The sequence below is a fragment of the Neofelis nebulosa genome, chromosome 2, assembly GCF_028018385.1.
Source record: "Neofelis nebulosa isolate mNeoNeb1 chromosome 2, mNeoNeb1.pri, whole genome shotgun sequence".
Taxonomy (NCBI): domain Eukaryota; kingdom Metazoa; phylum Chordata; class Mammalia; order Carnivora; family Felidae; genus Neofelis; species Neofelis nebulosa.
The window spans coordinates 118,808,822-118,830,591 of record NC_080783.1 but is presented as its reverse complement, the minus strand read 5'-3'; the positions used below and the strand labels follow the sequence as shown (position 1 = coordinate 118,830,591).

Genomic DNA, 21,770 nt, shown 5'->3' with positions numbered 1-21,770 from the left:
TTAAATTTATTGTAATTACTGATACAGTTACTGGAAATTGATTTATTTTTATTTTTAATTTATTATTATTATTTTTTAAATGTTTGTTTATTTTTGAGAGAGGGAGAGAGACAGAATGTGAGTGGGGGAGGGGCAGAGAGAGAAAGAGACACAGAATCTGAAACTGGCTCCAGGCTCTGAGCTGTCAGCACAGAGCCCAACAGGGGCCTCAAACCCACGAACCATGAGATCATGACCTGAGCCGAAGTCAGACGCTTAACCGACTGAGCCACCAGGCACCCAAAACTGATTTATTTTTTAAATTTTACATCTCTTCTTTGTTTGTTCCTCCTTTCCTTCCGCTTAACCAAGTGTGTTTTAGTTCTTAGGGATGCCTGGGTGGCCCAGCTGGTTAAGCATCTGACTCTTGATTTTGGCTCAGGTCATGATCTCGTGGTAATGAAATGAATTCCCATGCTGAGCTCTGTGCTGAGCATGGAGCCTGCTTAAGATTCTCTTCTACCCTCTTACTGCCCCTTCCCTGCTTGCTCTCTCTCTTTCTCAAAGAATAACAAGTTAAAAAAAAAAAAGTATGTTTTAGTTCTTCATTTTTCCTCTTTTATTATCTTTTTAAATCATTTTTTTTACATTTTTAGTGGTTATTCTAATGATTACAATAAGCATCCCTAATTTATTACTGTCTATCTTGAATTATTCTTTAACTGCTCCACAACATAAGAGTATTACAACAGTATGCTCATAATTTTATTTCCCCCGAATTTCGTTATTATTGTCATATATTTCACTTCAACATGTTATGAAACCTACAATACATTGACAACCTTCTTGTTTTACACGGCAGACAGTCTTTTAAAAGAATTTGAAATGAAAATTTAAAAAATGCCATTTGTCTCATATCAAAATATTACATTCCTGGGGATAAACCCCCAAAGATGTGCAAGTTCTCTAGGCAGAATGTGGAGAAAAATATTGGAAAAAACGTTAAAAACCTACATTGATGGATGAGACACCATGTTGGTGAGTTGTAGGAGTCAATATTGTAAAGGTGTCAGGTCGCTGCAACTTAGTCTTCAAATTCAATGCAATGCCAATCAAACCTCAACATGTAGGAGAGTGCGTGTGCACATGCACATGTGTGTGAGGCTGATTTTAAAATCTTGGCCAAGACATCCAAAAAAGAACAAGACTCACTAAAGAAGATGAATAGGTGGCAAAGAAGCATATGGAAAGATGTTCCACATCATGTGTCATCAGGTAAATGCAGATTAAACTGACAATGAGATAATGCCACACATCTATTAGAATGGCCAAAATCTACACCACTGACAGCACCGAATGCTGGCAAGGCTGTGGCGTGACAGGAACTCTGATTCATTGCTGGTGGGAATGCATAACAGCACAGCCACTTTGGAAGACAGTTTGGTGGTTTCTCACAAACTGTATATGCTCTAACCATGCATGCAGCAATCATGACCCTTGTATTTACCCAAAAGAATGGAAAACTTATGTCCAGGGGCACCTGGTTGGCTCAGTCAATTAAGCATCTGATAGCCAGCAAAGGCAGCCAACGAAGGAGAGACACATGGATCCGAGAGCTCCACTCTGGTAACTAAGGAGTGTATCTATGGACACAGGTCACTCTGACCCCTGGGCCCACTTGGCCCCCAGTGGCCAAATCTGGAGGCATTCCAGATGATGATTGAACCTAGTCGGTTAAAGTACAGAATGGTTCATTGGTTCCTAGGTGCATTGTCTCTCTGAGAATGTATAAGGTGTGGGTTTCTAAGGCCCTCTTGGCCCCCTTCCTGGCACCTTGGGCCCAAGCGAACACTTTTGTTCTTCAAAACCATGAATGGTTCAGGGAAACAACTAAGAGGTCATGTCCCTGTAACTGTTCCACTTGAGGTGTTGAGAGATAAATGGCCTTTCATGAAAACAGCAAAGCAAATATTTTGTAAATTATAAATAAACATAGATACATAATAAAAACAATAAAAGAAATTAATCAATAAGCAAAGGGCAGGAGGGAACGTTATGACAAAACAATCATGTTATTCATTGTTGGGTGATTATACAAAGGAACAACTTTAAAATTGGGTAATGTTAGAAAAACATAGATGACGTATGTTGCAAGAAAATCACTAGCATATATAATGCCACGTTTACTGCAATAAATCGGCCAGTTCAACACACTGCTGTTGTCTGTGTCTGTTTTATTTTAGTTTCAGTTTTTTATTTTCCAGTTTTTTATTTTAGTTTTATTTTATTTTCACCGACGCCGTTCTTCCTTCGGGAACCCCTGGTTGCTGGAGCTGGTCTCTGGCACTGCTTGGAATTTTCTGTCTTTCTCTGTCTTTCAAAATAAATAAATAAACTTAAAAAAAGAAAAAAGTCTCCCCTCCCACTGCCATTGTGAACAGCTGCGCCTTGAAGAGCTTGAACATCTGTGGGAGCTCTTCTTTGGAGGTTTGAGTTTTGAAACAACTAATGAGCATTTTGAGCAATGGAGAATGCTTACAGACTGTGTGGTAATGACAGATCCAAACACCTCACACTCCAGAGGCTTAGGTTTGTCACATATGCCACTATGGAGGAGGTGGATGGAAGAGTTGTGGAACCAAAGAGGGTGGTCTCAAGAGAGGATTCTTGAAGACCTGGTGCCCACTTAACTGTGACAAAGATTTTTGTTGGTGGCATTAGAACATCATCTAAGAGATTATTTTGAACACTGTGGGAAAATTGAAGTGATTGAAATCATAACTGACTGAGGCAGTGGCAAAAGAGAAGCTTTGCTTTTGTAACGTTTGATGACCATGACTCTGTAGACAAGATTATTATTCAAAAAGCCATTCTGTGAATGGCCAGAGCTGTGAAGTAAGGATATCTCTAAGCAAGAGATGGCTAGTGAAGGTCAAAGTGGTTCTGGAAACTTTGTTGGTGGTCATGGGGGTGGTCTTGGTGGGAATGACAACTCTGGTTATTGAAGAAACTTCAGTGGGTGAGGTAGCTTTTGTGGCAGTCAAGGTGGTGGTGGATATGGTGGAAGTAGGGATGGCTATAATGGATTTGGTAACGATGGCAGCAACTTGGAAATGGCGGAAGCTTTAATAATTTTGGCAATTACAACAATCACACTTCAAATTTTGGATCCATGAAAGGAGGAAATTTTTGAAAGCTCTGGCCCCTAAGGTGGTGGAGCCCAAAACTTTGCCAAACCATGAAACTAAGGTTGGTATGGTGGTTCCAGCAGCAGTGGTAGCAATGGTGGTGGCAGAAGGTTTTAATTACTGCCAGAAGACCAAACTTAGCAGGAGAGGAGAGCCAGAGAAGTGACAGGGAAGCTACAGGTTACAAAAGATTTGTGAACTCAGCCAAGCAGGGTTGGCTTTAGTTGTGGTGGCAGGGCCTAACTGCTACAAAGAAGACATGTTTTAGGCAATTCTCATGTGTATGGGCAAAAAAACTCAAGGATTGTATTTGTAACTAATTGTATAATAGGTTATTTTAGTTTCTGTTCCGTGGAAAGTATAAAGCATTCCAACAAGGGGTTTTAATGTAGATTTTTTTCTTTTGTACCCATGCTGTTGATTGCTAAATGTAATAGTCTGACACTGAATAAATGTCTTTTCTTAAATCAACTTGCATTTCTATATACCAGCAGTAAAAAATTAGAATCCAAAAGTTAAAAACAGTACCATTTATAACAGCTCTTCATAAATGAAATAATAGGTATAATAATAGTAGGATATGCAGGATCTATATTTTGAAAATTTAAAAATCCAAATGAAAGAAATTAGAGAAGACCTAAATAAATGGTGAGACATATCCTTTTCATGGACTGGAAGATTCAACATGGTTGAGATGTCACTTTTCCCTAAACTGATATAAAGACTTAACACAATACCAATTAAAATTCTAGCAGAATTCTTTGCAGATATAGACAAGCTAATTCTGAAATTCTTATGGAAATGCAAATAAACTAAAGTAGCCAAAACAACTTTGTAAAACAAGAACAAAGTTGAAGGAACACATTACATGTTTTTAAGACCTACCATCAAGCTACAGAAGAGAAGACCATGTCTTATTGGTGAAAGAAAAGACACTTATATCAGTGGGATAGAAAAGACTGCAGATATAGACCTTAATAAATTTAATCATTTTAAAAAATGAAAGTACAAGGGCAATTCAATGGAGAAAAGACAGTCTTTTTAACCAAAGGCCCTGGAAAAAGTAGACATCTAGACACAAAAAGTGAACACTGACCTATATCTGACACCATACGCAAAATTAATTAAAAATGGACGGTAGACCTAAGTGTAAAATATAAAACCATAAAACTCTTAGAAGAAAATATAGGAGAAAATCTTCATGACCTTGAGTAGGGCAAAGATTTCTTGGCTATAAAACCAAAAGCATGATCCATAAAAGAACAAATTAATAAATCCAACTTTGTCAAAAAAATTTAAAAAAATTTTTTTTTAATGTTTATTTATTTTTGAGACAGAGAGAGACAGAGCATGAACGGGGGAGGGTCAGAGAGAGAAGGAGACACAGAATCCGAAATAGGCTCCAGGCTCTGAGCGGTCAGCACAGAGCCTGACGCGGGGCGCGAACTCACGGACCGCGAGATCATGACCTGAGCCGAAGTCGGACGCTCAACCGACAGAGCCACCCAGGCGCCCCCAACTTTGTCAAAATTTAAAGCTTCTCCTCAAAAAACATTAAGAGAATTAAAAGACAAGCTATGGATCAGATAAAAAGTTTACTAATCATATATCTCACAAAGAACTTCTACCTAGAATATATAAAAAAACTCTTAAAATGGAAAAAAAAAAACACCCCAATTTAAAAAAAAAGTAGGCAAAAGATTTGGATAGATACGTCACCAAAGAAGACATATGGATAGCAAATACCACGAATGAACTCATTAGTCATTGGGGGAAATGAAAATTAAAACCAAATGGGAAACGATTACATGCCTATTAGAATGGCGTAAATGAAAAATACTGACAATATCCAGTGCAGGTAAGGATCTAGAACAACTGGATCTCTCATACATTGCTGGTGAGAATGCAAAATGGAGCAGTCATTCTGGGAATCAATTTGGTAGGTTTATATTATATAAAGTTAAACACCAACCACATGACCCAGAAATCCTGCTTCTACATACTTAGTCTAGAAAAATGAAAACAGGTCCATACAAAAACTTGTACATGAAGGTTCATAGTTGTATTACTCATAACTGCTCAAAACTAAAAATAACCCAAAATATTCTTTCACATTTGAATGGATAAACAGTGTGATGTATCCACACAAGGGAGTGCTACTCAGCAGTAAGAATGAATGAACTATTAATACATAAACAACACGGATGAACCTGAAATGCATTATACTAAGTGAAAGAAGCCAGGTTCAAAAGCCAGTATATTTCCATTTATGTGACATTCTGGAAAAGATAAAACTATAGGGATGATGAACAGATCAATTGTTTCTAAGGGTTAGAGATGGAGTGAGAGACTGATGAAGGAGTGTTAGAGTTATTCTGTATCCTGTTTGTAGTGGTGGTTATAACAATCTATGCAGTAAGACTGATAGAACAGTAAACCAAAAAAAACCACAAACAAACAAACAAACAAAAAACCCCAACCCACATGAATTTGCCATATGTAAATTTTAAAACAATAAATTAGTTGAAATATATTAGAGGTTGGACTCATCTTGGGTCAAACTGAAGGTCCACACAGCCCACAATTCTATGTCTCTTAGTGCCATAAAATAGGATGGTTGCTATTTATCCTTTCTGGTCTTATATATACAAGCATTTTTTTAATGGTTATCTGTCATTCTATTAGGTATAATGGACTCATTCTTGTGCTGAAAACACATTTATCTTACCTTTTTAAACCACACACTAGAGGTCACAGTAACATTTAGTAACATTTCCTTATAAGGGGAAATTTCAAAAGTCCAAAAGAATCAACTGGGTAACTATTTGTACTAAAAACAGAGTTCAATAAAGAAGCAAAATATAAGATTAACATACACAAATCAATGTCTTTCCTATATGCCAATTAAAAAAAGTAATGGAATACAGGAGCCCATTAACAATAGCACGAAAAACTAAACATTTCCTAAATAAGAAAGTAATATGCAAGACTTATATGAGGAAAACAATAAAACCTGACTGAAAGACCTAAAATATGACTTGGATAAATACCTTGTTCCCAGATAGAGTGCTTTAGTATTGTAAAGATTATTAAGTTTCCCAGCCTTCCAACATTAATTGGTAATGTCAAGGCAATTTAAATAACTCCAGTTGCATTTTTTATGGACCTTGACAAGTTGATTCTCAAATTTATTTTCAATACTGGAAAAGAAAATGTATAAAAAATTAAAAGGAACACAAAAATTGGAAAGAAATAAAGCAAACTAAAACATTATAATGACGGAAATGGTGTGATATTGCTGTAGACAGAGATGGCCTCATATTATATAAAGGAATTTAGTTTGTAGTAAAGACGATATTTGAAATCCTTGGAGAAAAGGATGAATTATCAATTATTACCTATTTAGGGAAAAAGTTAAAGTTAGGTCCTGACTTTCCAACGTATTGAAAAATAAATTCCAGAGATAAATGTAAAAACAAACTAGAGAAATACTAGGAGAAAATACAGGGAAATATAATCTGAGAGAAAAGGAAGGCCTTTTAACTAAGAACAGTAAGGGAAAAGTTTTACACGTGGAAATTCAAAACTTCTGTACACAAATAATACTAAATGAGGGATATAGAAAAGCTACAAGCAGGAAAACATATTGCAACGTTTTAAACAAAAGATTAAAATTACAAAAAAAATTTTTTTAATGTTTATTTTTGAGAGACAGAGCGTGAGCGGGGGAGGGGCAGAGAGAGAAGGAGACACGGAATCCGAAGCAGGCTCCAGGCTCCGAGCTGTCAGCACTAACTGTGAGATCATGACCTGAGCCGAAGTTGGACACTTAACCGACTGAGCCACCCAGGTGCCCCTTCAAAAGATTAAAATTTAAAATGTGGGAAGAGCTTCCACACAACTGTAAGAAAAAAGGCCGGTGTGCCTGAGTGGCTCAGTCAGTTAAGTGCCTGACTTCAGCTCAGGTCATGATCTCTCAGTTTGGGAGTTTGAACCCTGTGTCAGGCTCTTTCTGTCAGCACAGAGCCTGCTTCAGATCCTCTGTCTCCCTGTCTCTGTCTCTCAAGAATAAATGTTTTAAAAAAAAGAAAAAGACAGGGGCGCCTGGGTGGCTCAGTCGGTTGAGCGTCTGACTTTGGCTCAGGTCATGATCTCACAGCTCGTGAGTTTGAGCCCAGCGTCAGGCTCTGTGCTTCTGCTTCTGTGTCTCCCTCTCTCCCTGCCCCTAACTCACTCGCATCCTGTCTCTGTCTGTCTCAAAAATAAATAAACATTTAAAAAAAAATGAAAGGAAAAAGACAATATAATAGAAAAATAAACAAAGGATATAAATAGGCCATTCAAGAAAGAAGAGATTAAAAATGGCCAATTAGTTTATGAAATAATCTTCAATCAGATGTGTAACCAGAAATTTAGGCAATGAGATAGCTGTTTTCCTCATCAGGTTGGAAAACAAAACAAAAAGACTGGTCATGTTAGCTGGCGTTAATAGTGAACAATTTGAAATAACTTCTTATGTATAAAATATTATATGTTGATATATTAGAACAATCTGAGCCAGTACATTTAAAGCTTTGGCTCATGTACTAGATTACCTCATATCCACTTGCATTGCAGTGGTCAAAGCAAATTAAACAGACTCAGCCTATTGGAAGGCACTAACGTCAAATGGATAAGGACATAGATGTCTAATCATTTTATGGGATGTCGATAGTCACATATAGGGAGAAAGGTAACAGTTGGGAACAGTAGGAGAGTCTACCAAAGCTGGCTGTCCATGTCCCCACCATTGAGTAGAGAGGCCACACTGTGTGTATGTGTGTGTTCTGTTTACTTTCAGAACCTGTATCTGTGGGCCACACTAATGAGAAAAACACAATGGAACATTTTTTGGTGGATTCCTCAAGCAAATGAGGTTATGATGGGACCTCAACAATGAGGGACAATTCCCAATTTCTCTGAGTCTCCATTGGTGAGATGTAGATACTTCAGCGATCACCAGGCTAATTCCTAACTTAAGTTTTTTGGTCCTTCACAATACCCTGGAGATTCAAATTTGTGTTTAGTTCCTTGTAAAAATTATTTCGTTTACTTTTCACAACATCATGGGGTAGTTGTTATTATCCTCATTATAAATTATTCTGTATCATAGACCTTGCAGAAGCACTCTCTGATTGTTAAAACTGTGATTATGAAGGTTTTTTTACATGCCAATTTTGAGCATTTTTGGGGGATAGAAGTGGGAGAACTCCCTTGCATCAAAGTTCTAACAGTGCTTCAGGAATACAGATATGTGTGCTCATTTTTTAAACTGAGACCCAGGCTTTATGTAGTCAGGGTGAGAAGAAAAGCTAGTAAAAACAAGATAAAAGGGGCCAGCCAGATGCCAGAGGCTGGATACTCCCCTGCCTACTTTTGGCTTCTGTAATCTTGTTTGCCTCCTGTCCACCAACTGCCCGGATAGCACCACTGATAAGGGCCCCTCCCCTTTTTCTTTTGTCTCTCAACACCCTATAGTCCCAGCCATAAAAGGAGGCTGATGCCAAGGTTCCAGGCTCAGCCTTTGGAGATGATTCCGCTGGGCCGACACCAGTGCGCACAATAAACAGTCTTTTCTGGTTCCCTGAGTGCATGTGGCTTGTCTTTTCCTGGGCACCAAGTATTTGCTGTAACAAGGGCATAGGATAGCTTTGGGCTCTGGTCAACCAGAGCAGGAGAGAATTCTTAGGATTGTAGCCTCTGGTAGCAAGATTACACCATTGAAATATTTTAATTGTAGGCCGAGTCATGAGTAACATTTTGGCTTCACAGTTATTACGGAGACTTCTTTTCCTTTTGTGGAAATATGTCAACCAGTTAAATTCCAGAGTTGGGAAACTCAAAAGCTTTCTGTGATTAGCTGTGTGGATTGTAGAATTATACTGATGGATGAGGAACACTGTGTGAAACTCCATGTGATTAATTTTAAAAAAATGTTACATTTTTATTTATTTTTTTATTTTAGAGAGAGAGAGAGAAAGAAAGAGAGAGAGCATATATGAGTGGGGGAGGGGGCAGAGGGAGAGAGAGATCCCATGACCCTGGGTTCAGGAGAGACACTCAATCTACTGAGTCACACAAGTGCCCTGCATGTAATTAATTTGATGGCAAGGCTTGGCAGTCAAAAGGCATTCAAATAAAAAGGGGAAAAAGAACCCCACAGCACTGTAAACCAAAATACCCATGGACAAATTTTGACCTGGGGCCAGTTTACAACCTCTGTACTTTGTCTTCAGAGATTTACCTGATAATATTTCAGTGCTTTGCTAATACTGTATTCTTTTTTTTTATTTATTTTTAAAAAAAAAATTTTTTTTTTAACGTTTATTTTAGAGACAGAGAGAGACAGAGCATGAACAGGGAAGGGGCAGAGAGAGAGAGGGAGACACAGAATCGGAAGCAGGCTCCAGGCTCTGAGCCATCAGCCCAGAGCCCGATGCGGGGCTCGAACTCACAGACTGTGAGATTGTGACCTGAGCTGAAGTCGGACGCTTAATCGACTGAGCCACCCAGGCGCCCTGCTAATACTGTATTCTTAATATGCTAACCAGGTTTGTTTCCTTTGTAACCTTTGAGATTAAAGAGCAGTCAATTTTCTAAAGTGGCTGGGCAAGAGTCCTGTAAACCAGATACCTAGTTGATATACTTAAATGTGTACTCTCTCTAGTACCTTTCCTCTGATTTTCTGGGTTTTAAATTTATTATATGTTATTTGATGCAAAAGATGTATAATAATATCAGGAATCTCCTTTCTTGGGAAAAAGAAACTCTTCTCTTTCATCCCAGTAGAATGATTTTTCCACTTGAGGGCCATCACCTAAGCCTAACGTGAACCCAAAGATCTAGGTCCGTATACTTAAGAAGAGGTCTGTATGAATTTTCCTCCACGTGACAGCTTTTATTCAGGCTCCATGACTGATTCACTGGATGCTGCCAGTGGGTATCCTGCTGTTACCCAACAGGGACATAGGGACAACAAACAACTTGTTTGCTAACCTGTGCTTGATCCTGCTTGTTTTTGTAGAGGGAGCAGATACTAAGGCCTATCACAGGCATGATCTGGTTACCATTAATCTCCCTGAGTTGCTATTTCAAGAGGATTTATCATCTCTGTGGAATAATAAAACAAAGAATTAATATGAAACCATGATTATGTAAACTGAGCAATAAAGGAGTTGAGTTAGATTTTATTATGGCAGTTAGCATTGTCTTACTAAAAGATATTGGACCAAGTTGCCTAAACTTTCTGTGCCTTAGTTTGCCCATCTGGGAAATGTCTTCTCTGTGCCTCGTGTTTATAACAATCATGGGTCCTGAACTTTAGAACTGTTCTATAGGCAACCCATTTAAACATTCAGCAATACTTACTGAGTGCATACATGTGCCAGACACTGTTCTAGGTACAAATTCAACATATCCTTTCTTTTTAGGGAGAGAGACAGAGAGTGCATGTGGGTGAGCAAGGGAGGGGCAGAGAGAGAAGGAAAGAGAATCTTAAGCAGGATCCATGTCCAACATGGAGCCCGACACGGGGCTCCATCTCACAATTGTGAAATCACAACCTGAGCTGAAATCAAGAGTCAGACACTTAACAGACTGAGCCACCCAAGCACCCCCAAATTCAACATATCCTAAAAGTGAAATCCTTATCATCCCTTCCTCAAATTAGCTGTTATTTCCTGTGTTCTCTGTCTCAGTGCTGGCATCAACATCCACCCAGTTTTTCAAGGCAGAAGCCCCCAGAATCAATGTCAACATTTCTTTCTTCCTCAGTGCTATATCCAATCAAGGACCGAGTCCCCTCAAGTGTACCCTCATCAATCTAAAGAATCTTTAGATTCTTTGCTAATCCTGCCTCCGTGCCTTTTCCCTGTGGTTTCTGTCTTGAACACTCTTCTTCCTGACTCAGACAGCTGGCTTCTCGTCATTCAGATCTTAGCTCAAATGCCATCCGATTGGTGAGCTGCTCTTTAATCCACCCTATTCACAGCTGCTTCTCAGCCCTATTCTTAATCTCATTACCCTGTTTTGCTATCTTGTTAGCACCAATACTACCTGATAACTTACTTATACCCTCCCCCCTTTTTGTCTTTCTCCATCATTAGAATTTAGGCTCCATGTGTACAGAGACTTTTTTTCGCCTTGTTCACCCCTGTTACAGACACTGCAGATATGGCCAGTATAATCATTCTCTATTCTCATTTAGCAAAAATCCAACCTTGGTAAAATCCAGTTCTCTAACTATTCCCCACCTGCACTCAACACACACTGGTTGACCACACCATGCTGGCTGGTCTCAGGACCATCAGCCTTGCTGCTGCTTGGCAACGCTACCATATTTCTCCAGTCAATTCACTATCCCACTTCCCAGACAACTATTTCACACATTTTCCTCTTGAAACCTCCCAAATCTCCTTCCCCTTCTTTAAGCTTGTCTGCACTTAAATAACAGAAACAATCACAAGAGACCTTGCACATACTTTTCCCCACCAGACCCGTGTACTGTGCCTTTGTGTGTTCCAGCACACGAATGGTCTGTGCTCATCCAGGTCGGCGCCTCCGCTGTGCACTGGTTCCCACCTCCTCTCCCTCAAGGACATCACTCCTGCAAGATCAGTTTTTCTCTCTACTGGATCATTCCCATCAGTGTTCGACATGTTCTAATATCACCCATCTGAAAACAAAACAACCCTCCCCTGGGCCCCACATCTCCTTTCAGTTACTGCTCCCATTTTTCTGGGAAAACCCTCTTATAGCAAAACTACTTGAAAGAGATGTGTGACATTCTGTCTCCATTTTCTTTCCTCCTCTTCTCTTTTCGAAACCCACTCCAATCAGGCTTTTGGCTTCATAATATATAGAAATCATTCTTGGTGGGGGATCTGGGTGGCTCAGTCAGTTGGGTGTCCTACTTTGGCTCAGGTCATGATCTGACGGTTCATGAGTTTGGGCCCCATGTCGGGCTCTGCACTGACAGTGAGGAGCCCGCCTGGGATTCTCTCTCTCTCCCTTTCTCTGCCCCTTCTGTACTCTCTCTCAAAATAAAAAAAATACAAAAACTTAAAAAAAATCATTCTTGGCAAGGTCATTGATGACCACCATCTTGCCCAATCCAGTGTTTCTTTCTCTATCCTATCTTTATCCCACCTCTCAGTTGCATTTGACACAGATAATCACTTCCTTTTTCTTGAAATTCCTCTTTATTTGACTTCAGGGATACCATGCTTTTAGTTCTCCCATTATCTCATGGGCTGCTGCTTTCAGGCTCCTCTGCTGGTTCCTGCTCCTCTTCTCAACTTCTCAATATTAGTTATCCAAGGCTAAGTTTCTTTTATAATTCCAATCATCCTCTAAGAGGTCCCAACTATACCAAGGTTTAAGATCCATCTGAAGGGGCGCCTGGGTGGCTCAGTCGGTTGAGCGTCCGGCTTTGGCTCAGGTCATGATCTCACGGTCTGTGAGTTAAAGCTCTGCATCGGGCTCTGTGCTGACAGCTTGGAGCCTGGAGCCTGTTTCGGATTCTGTGTCCTCTCTCTCTGCTCCTCCCCTGTTCGTGCTCGGCTTCTGTCTCTCAGAAATAAATAAATAAACATTAAAAAAAAAAAAAGATCCATCTGAAAATGATGACTTCTGTATTAACACATTCAGTTCTATCCTCTCCTGTGAACTCCAGACTAATCTACCTGATTATTCAAAATCTGTACTTGGATATATCTCAGAGAAGTTCCATACTACTGTGTCCAAAAATGAATTCTTTTTTTTTTAATTGAAGTATAGTTGACATTAAAAAATGAATTCTTCTTGTTGCTCAAACGTCCTCACTCTGTCTTACCCCCTCCATAAGTGGAAACTCCATTCTACCATTTGCTTAGGCCAAATTCCTGAAATCACCCTTTATTCCTGGACTTTTCTCAGATGCTCAATCTGTGTACCTTACGGACTCTACCTTTTCAATATATCTAGTATCAGACCATTACTCACCACTCCATTGCCACCATGCTGGTCCAACAGTTATTATCTCTTGTCTTGAAATGGTCTCCTAACCGGTCTCCCTACTTCCGCTCTGCCCCCTTCTATAGACCCCCTTTCATAGACCATCTAGCGTAAAACTTTTATAGGTGTCATCTTACTAGCTGACATGGAGTTTCTCAGCTACCTTTCTTAGCTGTATTTTAGATGTCAGACTCAATCTACCAACAGAAATTTTAGCTGATAGCTAGGACCCTATTGCTGGTACTATGCTAAAACAAATGTATTTTAAGTTAAGAATAATAAATCTCTTTTGTTTGAGTGGCAGGTGGTTGATATTGCTGCTTTAGTGGGTAAGTCTCCCCAAAGAACCTGGAACAGAGGGAAAAAGTCAAACATAGAGATTAGAATGTGAAAATCACTCATAAGCAACCACAAGGGGCAGAAGCCCCTCCAGAGAAGCCAGGAAAGGATACAAATCTAAGTATGGTTTTGAGAAAACATCAAGTAGGAAATCAGTGTAGCCCCATTATGTGACTCTCTTTCTTCTTAACATTGATAACTACCTGATTTTTATTTGCTTATTGTCTGTCTCTTCCTTTTAAAATATACACTTAATTTAAAATATAAGTTTAAAATGTTTTACTTAAATGTTCTGCAGGTGAGATTAGTGGCCTCTATCTCCAGTGCCAAGAGTGCTTGACACATGGTAGGTGCTCAATCAGTGTTAGAGAATGACTCCACACAAAATTTGCTACACATAACAGTGCTTTGGGTTTTTATGGATAAATCAACCCGAAGTCATCTTTTTTGTGGCTCAGAACTAGTTTCTCCCTTTTATTTTAAGGGTGGGTGATATGGGGGAGGGAGTGCAACTTTGATCTGAGTTTACAGAAGATAGAAGCACCAAGGTTAACCTAAATGGGACTAATTTGGGACTAATGGTAGCCTAATGACATTACCCAGAGAATAATGTGGTTCCTATTTAAGATTTCCTCTTCTAAAGTGGGAACAATTCTAGTGCCTATTTATAGGGTTACTGAAAGGGTTAAATGAGAAGCTAAATACTTGTAAAACCTTGAGGGCAGCACCTCTAACTGCATCATTAACTGCAGTTATTTGGTTATTATACTTTTGTATCGAGGGTACACTTTTTTTTTTAAACACAGATGAAGACTTGGTTTTATTTTTTTAATGTTTATTTATTTTTGAGAGAGACAGAGACAGAATGCTAGTGGGTTAGGGTCAGAGAGAGAGGGAGACACAGAATCCGAAGGAGGCTCCAGGCTCCGAGCTGTCAGCACAGAGCCCGAGGAGGGGTTCGAACTCATGAACTGTGAAATCATGACCTGAGCCGAAGTCGGAAGCCCAACTGACTGAGCCACCCAGGCGCCCGTAGGGGGTACACTTTTAATTATAAATTACTACATCACAAATCCACTCAAAGCTGATGTTGTCATGGTGACCCCTAATCTAACACGTTGCTTCAATTTGCTTCCCATAATTCACTTGAGAAATGGTAATGGTAATGACAATTTTCATGATTTTAATTTCCTACAGAGTTTCCTAACTTTGATCGACAGCCAACATGGAAGATTAAAAGGATTTCAGGGCTCAAACTAATTTATCCCTGGTGCAAACTGAAATGAGCACATTATCCTTTACATTCTTGCTGTGAGTCGCTGGAGGGCAAGGACCATGTAGTATTTAATTCTGTAATCCCACAGCCCAGCAGTTATGCATGTACCTGGCGCAGAGTCAATGTTGGTAATAAAAGAATGGTGACCACTGTCTGAGCTTCCCACCAGTCAAGAGCATGCAGAGCACAACCGGAACAGGCAGAACTGAGCCTGAAGGTTAACTCCGAGCACTGCTCTGGCCACAACTCAGCGCAGGACGCGCCCTCTGGCGGCCGCTGCCCGCCGGGGTGGGGTGGTGAGCGTCGGGAAGGATGCGCGCGCGCCGCAGGGCGGAGCCTCTCTGGGCTGGATTGAGTGTGCGGGCGCGGGGCGGACCCTCTTGGGCTGGATGGAGCGTGCAGCAGCGGGGACGTGCAGTGGCCACATGCCCGGGTTCCTACTGGCCCTTCAGACCCGGAGCCGAACTGAGGCGGCGCGGGCTCGGGTGCAGGAGCAGGACCTCAGGCAGTGGGGCCTGACAGGTCAGTGGCGCCGGGCCGACTTCCTCCGGGGCTTGCCAGCTCGTTGGGACTCGCCTCTGCCGGGCCGGGGACTCCGCGCCCGAGTTGGACTCCGCGGGTGGGCAGTCCTGTGGGTTCTTTACCTGCTTCCCTTCCCGCCTGAAGTGGGCTGGGCACAGAGGAACCCGGCCTGGAGCCAGGCGGCCATTGCCCCCGCCTGCGCAGCCGAGGGTGGGCGGGCGGGCTCGCGATGAATGGGATTCCGTGCGGGGAAGTGAGGCCTGCCCGCCGCCCCGGCGCACTGGCCCCGGGGAGGAGGAACTCGGTGAGACCCCTGTCCCGAAGGTAAGACCTTTCTTTCTGAAGAAGCCGAGGCCGTCCTGGCGCACCAAGCATGTGGGTTTAAAGTTTCTGTTCTGGTGGGTTTGGAGGCCTGTCCTGATGAATTTCATTAGTTGTTCCTGTAAAACTACCAGAATTGGTTTCCTTGCTACAGCTTTCTTTTTCGTTTACAGTGTCCGTGCAGTTCTTTGATAATTCTCCGTTGGCCAATTCTCCCCCAATGCTCTGTTTTAAAATATGCAGCTAAACAAAGTTTATCGGTCTTTACCTCAATAATTGTATTTTATTGATACTAATCCTTCCCTAGAATCTTTGAAGCTCGAAACTTGTCTACAGACAGCGAGGGTGACGCCATCTCCTGTGGATGGAAAGACCCAGTCCCTAATTTTCCAGCCTGGCTACGCTTGACTCAACACCTAACCTCTCCAGTCCTCATTTAAAAAAATTATAAAATGGGGAACACAGTGCCTGCTTTTTAACTGTATTATAGAAACTTGGATTAATAATAACAGTGGTGTAGTCGTTCAATCATTTATTGAGTGCTACTGAGAGCCACATACTGTGAAGTGTTAGGTACAGAGATGAGCAGAACAAATACAAGGGCCCTCACCTTCTAGAGTTTCTACACTGGGGACTGTGAGTGCTTCCAAAAGTACAAAATAGTATTTATTGAACTCTTATTATGTACTAAATGCCAAGGAAGTGTGAGGTTTTGTTCGTTCTCTGAGTGAAACAGAACATGGCAGTTCAATGTGCAGCTTAGAAGAGAGGTGGGTAGAAGATGAATGGGTAGGATGCAGACAGGAAAGAGAAAAGACCCCTCCTCTCCTGAGTCTCTAAGAATGTGTATCTCTGTGTCTATAAGATACTTAGGTTAGTATCTAACCTAAGTAGGAATTTATGGACTGGTGTTAACATGGGTATTCTGACTGAAATTTACATGTTTGTGTATGTCTATTTCCATGTTTTTTTAAGGTAGGATGCTTTGATAACATTTGTGGGAGAAAGCTAGATTAAGTATGCACATTGATACTGAAGAAATGTCTACATGGATGTGTACTATTTTAGTAAAAACGAGAAGATAAGTGGTTGCACCTTTGCTTAGATGAGTTGGTGAATGAGGAAGGAAATAGGTGGAAACTTAGTGGTGGCAATGGATAAATTGGTAGTGGAGGGGAAGAAAATGATAGAAAACAGGTATAGTCACAAGAATAATCATTAAATATTTTAACTTGAAATTCCCATTTTCTTTTTTTTTTAAGTGTGTATGTGTGTGTGTTTAAAGTTGATTTATTTTGAGAGAAAGCACAGACATGAACGAGGGCTGGGCAGAGAATCCCAAGCAGGCTGTGCCGCTGTCACCACAGGGGCTTGATCCCACCATCCGTGAGATCCCGTGAGATCCCGTGAGATCGTCACTTGAGCCAAGATCAAGAGTTTAACACCTAACCCGCTGAGCCATCCAGGCGCCCCTTAAAACTCCTATTTCTATTTACTAGAATTTTTATTCTACAAAATGATTTTTTGTGAGTTGGTTAAAAATCCTTAGTGATTTTTTCTTCTGATTACAGAAGTAGTACATATTCTCTATAAAACATTTAGAGTAATATTCTTTGCATAAAGAAAACAAATTAATTGCCATAGTCTCATTACTGTTGATATGTTACCGATTTTCCTGCCAGTCCCTTGATCTGTGTGTGTACGTATTTTTTCTCCTTTTCTGAGGCAGGGTGTGGAGCAAGGGAGAGGAGCAAAAATGGGGTTTCATGTGCATGTTTTTTGGAAACAACTTTTTTATTATCATTTAGTGTTTTTAGTCATTTGTCTTCTTCAATATCATAATTATTGGGTACAGATCTTCCAATGAATGGATGGATGTGCCATAGTTTAGCCAGATAATATGTAGGTATTTAGGTTCTTACTTTTTTTGCTGTTATAAATACTAATAAATGTCTTTGTAACCAAGTATTTATTATGCTCCAATATTTTTCATTCTTCTGAGGCAGCATTTCTAGGTCAAAGAGTATGCAAAATTATTGCTCATTTTCCCACATTCTTACCAACACTGATATTTTCTGATTTGAGAAGTTAAAAATGGTGTTTTGTTGTGTAATGTTTGTTTCCTAATATTGATGGATACTTGGATATTTGTCTTCTTTTTGTTCCTTGTCTGTTTATGCTCCTTGCCCATTTTTTAACTGTTTGTCTTTTGCTTTGTTGGATCTTTCTTGCATTAATATTAAATATTTGCCATATGTATTGGAAATATGTTTTCTAGCTTGTTATTTGTCCTTTGATTTTGAAGTGTGTGTGTGTGTGTGTGTGTGTGTGTGTGTATGTGTGTGTTTCATTGGTGAAGTTTAAAAATTCTTTGTAGTCAAATCTTTCGGCCTTTTTCTAAATGATTTTTGTCTTTAGTGTTCTGCTTAGACGGGGCTTTACTACTATGAATTTATCGTTGTTGGCTTAATATTTTTATTCTAGTACAGTTGTGATTTCTTTATATTTAAATTTTTATTTCCCCAGAAATTTATTAGGAAGGAACTTGACTATCTTTTTTTTTCCTTAAAATACAGAATTAATCACCCACTTTTTGAAAACTGATGAAACGAATATTTTGTTCAGCAGCATTCTTCCCAGTGAGACATTTTTAGTTTATCTTCTTCCCCTGAATAGTGTGACAGATGTATTCCAGACATTTCAGTGAATTTCGGAAACCCAAAATACATTGGATCATGAATGTTAGGACAACTTTGTTTTTGGAATATGCAGACCTATTCTTGCTTTTTTTCCCCCTGCTTTTCCACTACAGACACACCTGAGAGATATTGCAGGTTCATTTGGTTCCAGACCACTGCAATAAAGTGAATATTGCAATAAAACCAGTCAAGTGAATTTTTTTGTTTCCTAGTGCATATACATGTTATGTTTATACTACACTGTAGTCTATTAAGTGTGTAATGACATGTAAAAAAAAAAATCCCCAAATGTACATGCCTTAATTAAAAAATACTTTATTGCTGAAAAATGCTAACCATCATCTGAGCTTTCAAGTAAGTTGTAATCACTGATCACCTCACCATAACCAATACAATAACAACGAGAAAGTTTGAAATATTGTCAAATTATCAAAATGTGGCACAGAGACACAAAGTGAGCAAATCCTGTGGGAACAATGGTGCTTATAGACTTGCTTGACTCAGGGTTGCCACAGACCTTTAATTTATAAAAAATAAACAAACCAACTATAGCATCTGTGAAGGGCAGTAAAGTGAAGCACAATAAAACAAGGTATGCCTGTACTCATCCTCCTGAGAGGTGGGAAGAGAATTCAAACAACTCTGATGGATATAGCTGATGGACATTTCTTCAATCCCGAAGCCTGCCTTACCACGTCCTGGAGGCTATAAAGCAAAAGACTACATTTCCCAGACTTTGTAGTTCTATTGTGCATGATGACTGTGGAGAGATTTGGAAAGGGGATAGGAGAGAAGCCACAGCCTGGGAGGGATTTGGGTTTTCAACATTTCTCTTGGAGCCTCGTCCTAACTTTAGGATAGATTGTGGCCGAGGTGGGTAGGGTCCTGGAGCTGACAGTTGGAGTAATGGTCTTGTGAGATAATGGAAAATACACTTTTGTCTCTGCCCCCTGATTCCCAGAAGAGGGCTCCTGAAACTCTTGGGTGATAGGAGTATCTTTTTTTCTAATGAAGTGACTCTGTATAGGTTTCTGGATGGCTCTTGGGTGGGGACTGGTCACAAGAAAGGCCAAGCCATAATTAGAAGCTTGGAATTGCCAGCTCCATCCCCCATTCTCTTGGGAAGGGAAAACGGCTGAAAATGAAGTTAATGATTGATGATGCCTGCATGATGAAGCTTCCATTAAAAATCCCAAAAGTACAGGCTGGGAGCGGATAAAATAGAATTGTTTTTTTAATTTCTCCGATAGTTTGTTATAAGTGTATAGAAATGTAACAGATTTCTGTGTGTTGATTTTGTATCCTGCAACTTTACTGAATTAATTTATTTTAATAGCTTTTTGGTGGCATCTTTAGGGTTTTTTGTCTATAATATCATGTTATCTGCAAATAGTGACAGTTTTACTTCTTCCTTTCTGATTTGGATGCCTTTTTTTTGTCTTGCCTAATTACTGTGGCTAGGGCTTCCAATACTGTGTTGAATAAAAGTGACAAGAGTCACTTTGTCTTTGTCTTGTTCCTGATCTTAGAGGAAAAGCTTTTAGCTTTTCACCATTGAATATGTTTGCCGTGGGCTTGTCATATATGGCCTTTCTTATGTTGAAGTATATTCCCTCTATACCCACTTTGTGTAGAGTTTTTATCATAATTGGGTGTTGATTTTTGCCAAATGGTTTTCTGCCTCTAGGAGATGATCATATGATTTTTATCCTTCATTTTTTTTAATGTTTATTTTTTATCCTTCATTTTTTTAAATGTTTATTTATTTTGAGAGAGAGAGAGAGCGCAAGCAATCATGAGCAGGGGAGGGGCAGAGAGAGAGAGGGAGACAGAATCTGAAGCAGGCTCCAGGCTCTGAGCTGTTAGCACAGAGCCTGAGGCGGGACTCGAACTCACTAGCTGTGAGATCATGACTTGAACCAAAGTCAGACACTCAACTGACTGAGCCACCCAGGTGCCCCTATCCTTCATTTTCTTAATGTGGTGTATCAAATTGATTAATTTGTGGGTGTTTATCCTTTTATCCCTGGAATAGATCCCACTTGATCATGGTGTATGATCCTTTTAATACATTGTTGAATTCAGTCTTCTAATACTTTGTTGAGGTTTTTGCAGCTATGCTCTTCAGGGACATTGACCTATAATTTTCTTGTGTGCTTGTCTGGTTTTGGTATCAGGGTAATATTGAACTGGTAAAAACAGTTTGAGAGTGTTACCCCCTTTTCTTTTTTTTGGAGACTTTGAAAAGAATTGGTATTAATTCTTCTTTGAAAGTTTAGTAAAATTTACCAGTGAAGCCATTTGGTCCTGGACTTTTTTTGGGGAGGGACAGGTTTTTGATTACTGATTCAATCTCCTCATTAGTAATTGCTTACTCGTCTATTCAGATTTTCTGTTTTTTCATGATTCATTCTTGGAGGGTCATTTCTAAAAATACTGATTTCTTTTAGTTTGTCCAGTTTATTGGTGTATAATTGTTGACAGTAGTCTCTTATGCTCATTTGTGTTTCTGGGGAATCAGTTGTAATGTCTCCTCTTTTCATTTCTGATTGTATTTATTTGAATCCCTTTTTTTCCTTGGTGGGTCTAGCTTAAGGGTTGCCAATATTATCTCTTCAGAGAACTAGCTCTTAGTTTCATCGATCTGTTTCTATTGTCTTTTTAGTCTGTATTTCATTTATTTCTGCTCTGATCTTTGTTACTTCCTTCCTTCTGCTAGAGCTTCATTTGTTCCTCTTTTTCTTGTTCCTTGAGGTAAGACGTTAGGTTATGTGAGATTTTTCTTGTTTCTTGAATTAGGCATTCAATGAATTTACCTCTTAGAACCACTTTTGCTGAATCTCATAAGTTTTTATATGTTGTATTTTTACATTTTCATCTGTCTAAAGGTGTTTTTTCACTTTGCTTTTGATTTTTTTTCATTGACTCGTTATTCAGTAGCATGTTGTTTAATCACATTTGTGAATTTTCCAATTTCCTTCTTGTAATTGATTTCTAGTTTCATACCATTGTCATCAGAAAAGATGATATGGGGCGCCTGGGTGGCTCAGTCGGTTAAGCGTCCGACTTCGGCTCAGGTCATGATCTCACACAGTCCGTGAGTTTGAGCCCCGCGTCGGGCTCTGTGCTGACAGCTCAGAGCCTGGAGCCTGTTTCGGATTCTGTGTCTCCCTCTCTCTCTGACCCTCCCCCATTCATGCTCTGTCTCTTGCTGTCTCAAAAATAAACGTTAAAAAAAAAAAATCCACTTTAAAAAAAAAGAAAAGATGATATGACTTCAATCTTAATTTGAGACTTGTATTGTGGCCTAACATATGATTTATAATGGAGAATGTTCCATGTGCACTTGAGAAGACTGTGCATTTTGTTGCTTTTGGATGGAATGTTCTATATACATCTGTTAAGTCCATCTGA

The 21,770-nt window shown here is 39.7% G+C and overlaps 1 protein-coding gene across 3 annotated transcripts in view; it reads left to right on the top strand.

Annotated features, from left to right (window-relative positions):
* Positions 1 to 15,170: 15,170 nt before the first annotated feature.
* The window catches only part of CHD1L (chromodomain helicase DNA binding protein 1 like), a 59,600-nt gene continuing 53,000 nt past the window's right edge, over positions 15,171 to 21,770 (top strand). For 2 of the 3 annotated variants that reach the window (XM_058715988.1, XM_058715991.1), the window contains exon 1: positions 15,171 to 15,336. In XM_058715988.1, the coding sequence (XP_058571971.1) occupies positions 15,204 to 15,336 (133 nt within the window). In that variant the 5' untranslated portion in view covers positions 15,171 to 15,203. Of the gene's footprint in view, positions 15,337 to 15,558; positions 15,661 to 21,770 lie in introns of those variants that run through there. The other variant, XM_058715990.1, reaches the window with a different exon arrangement.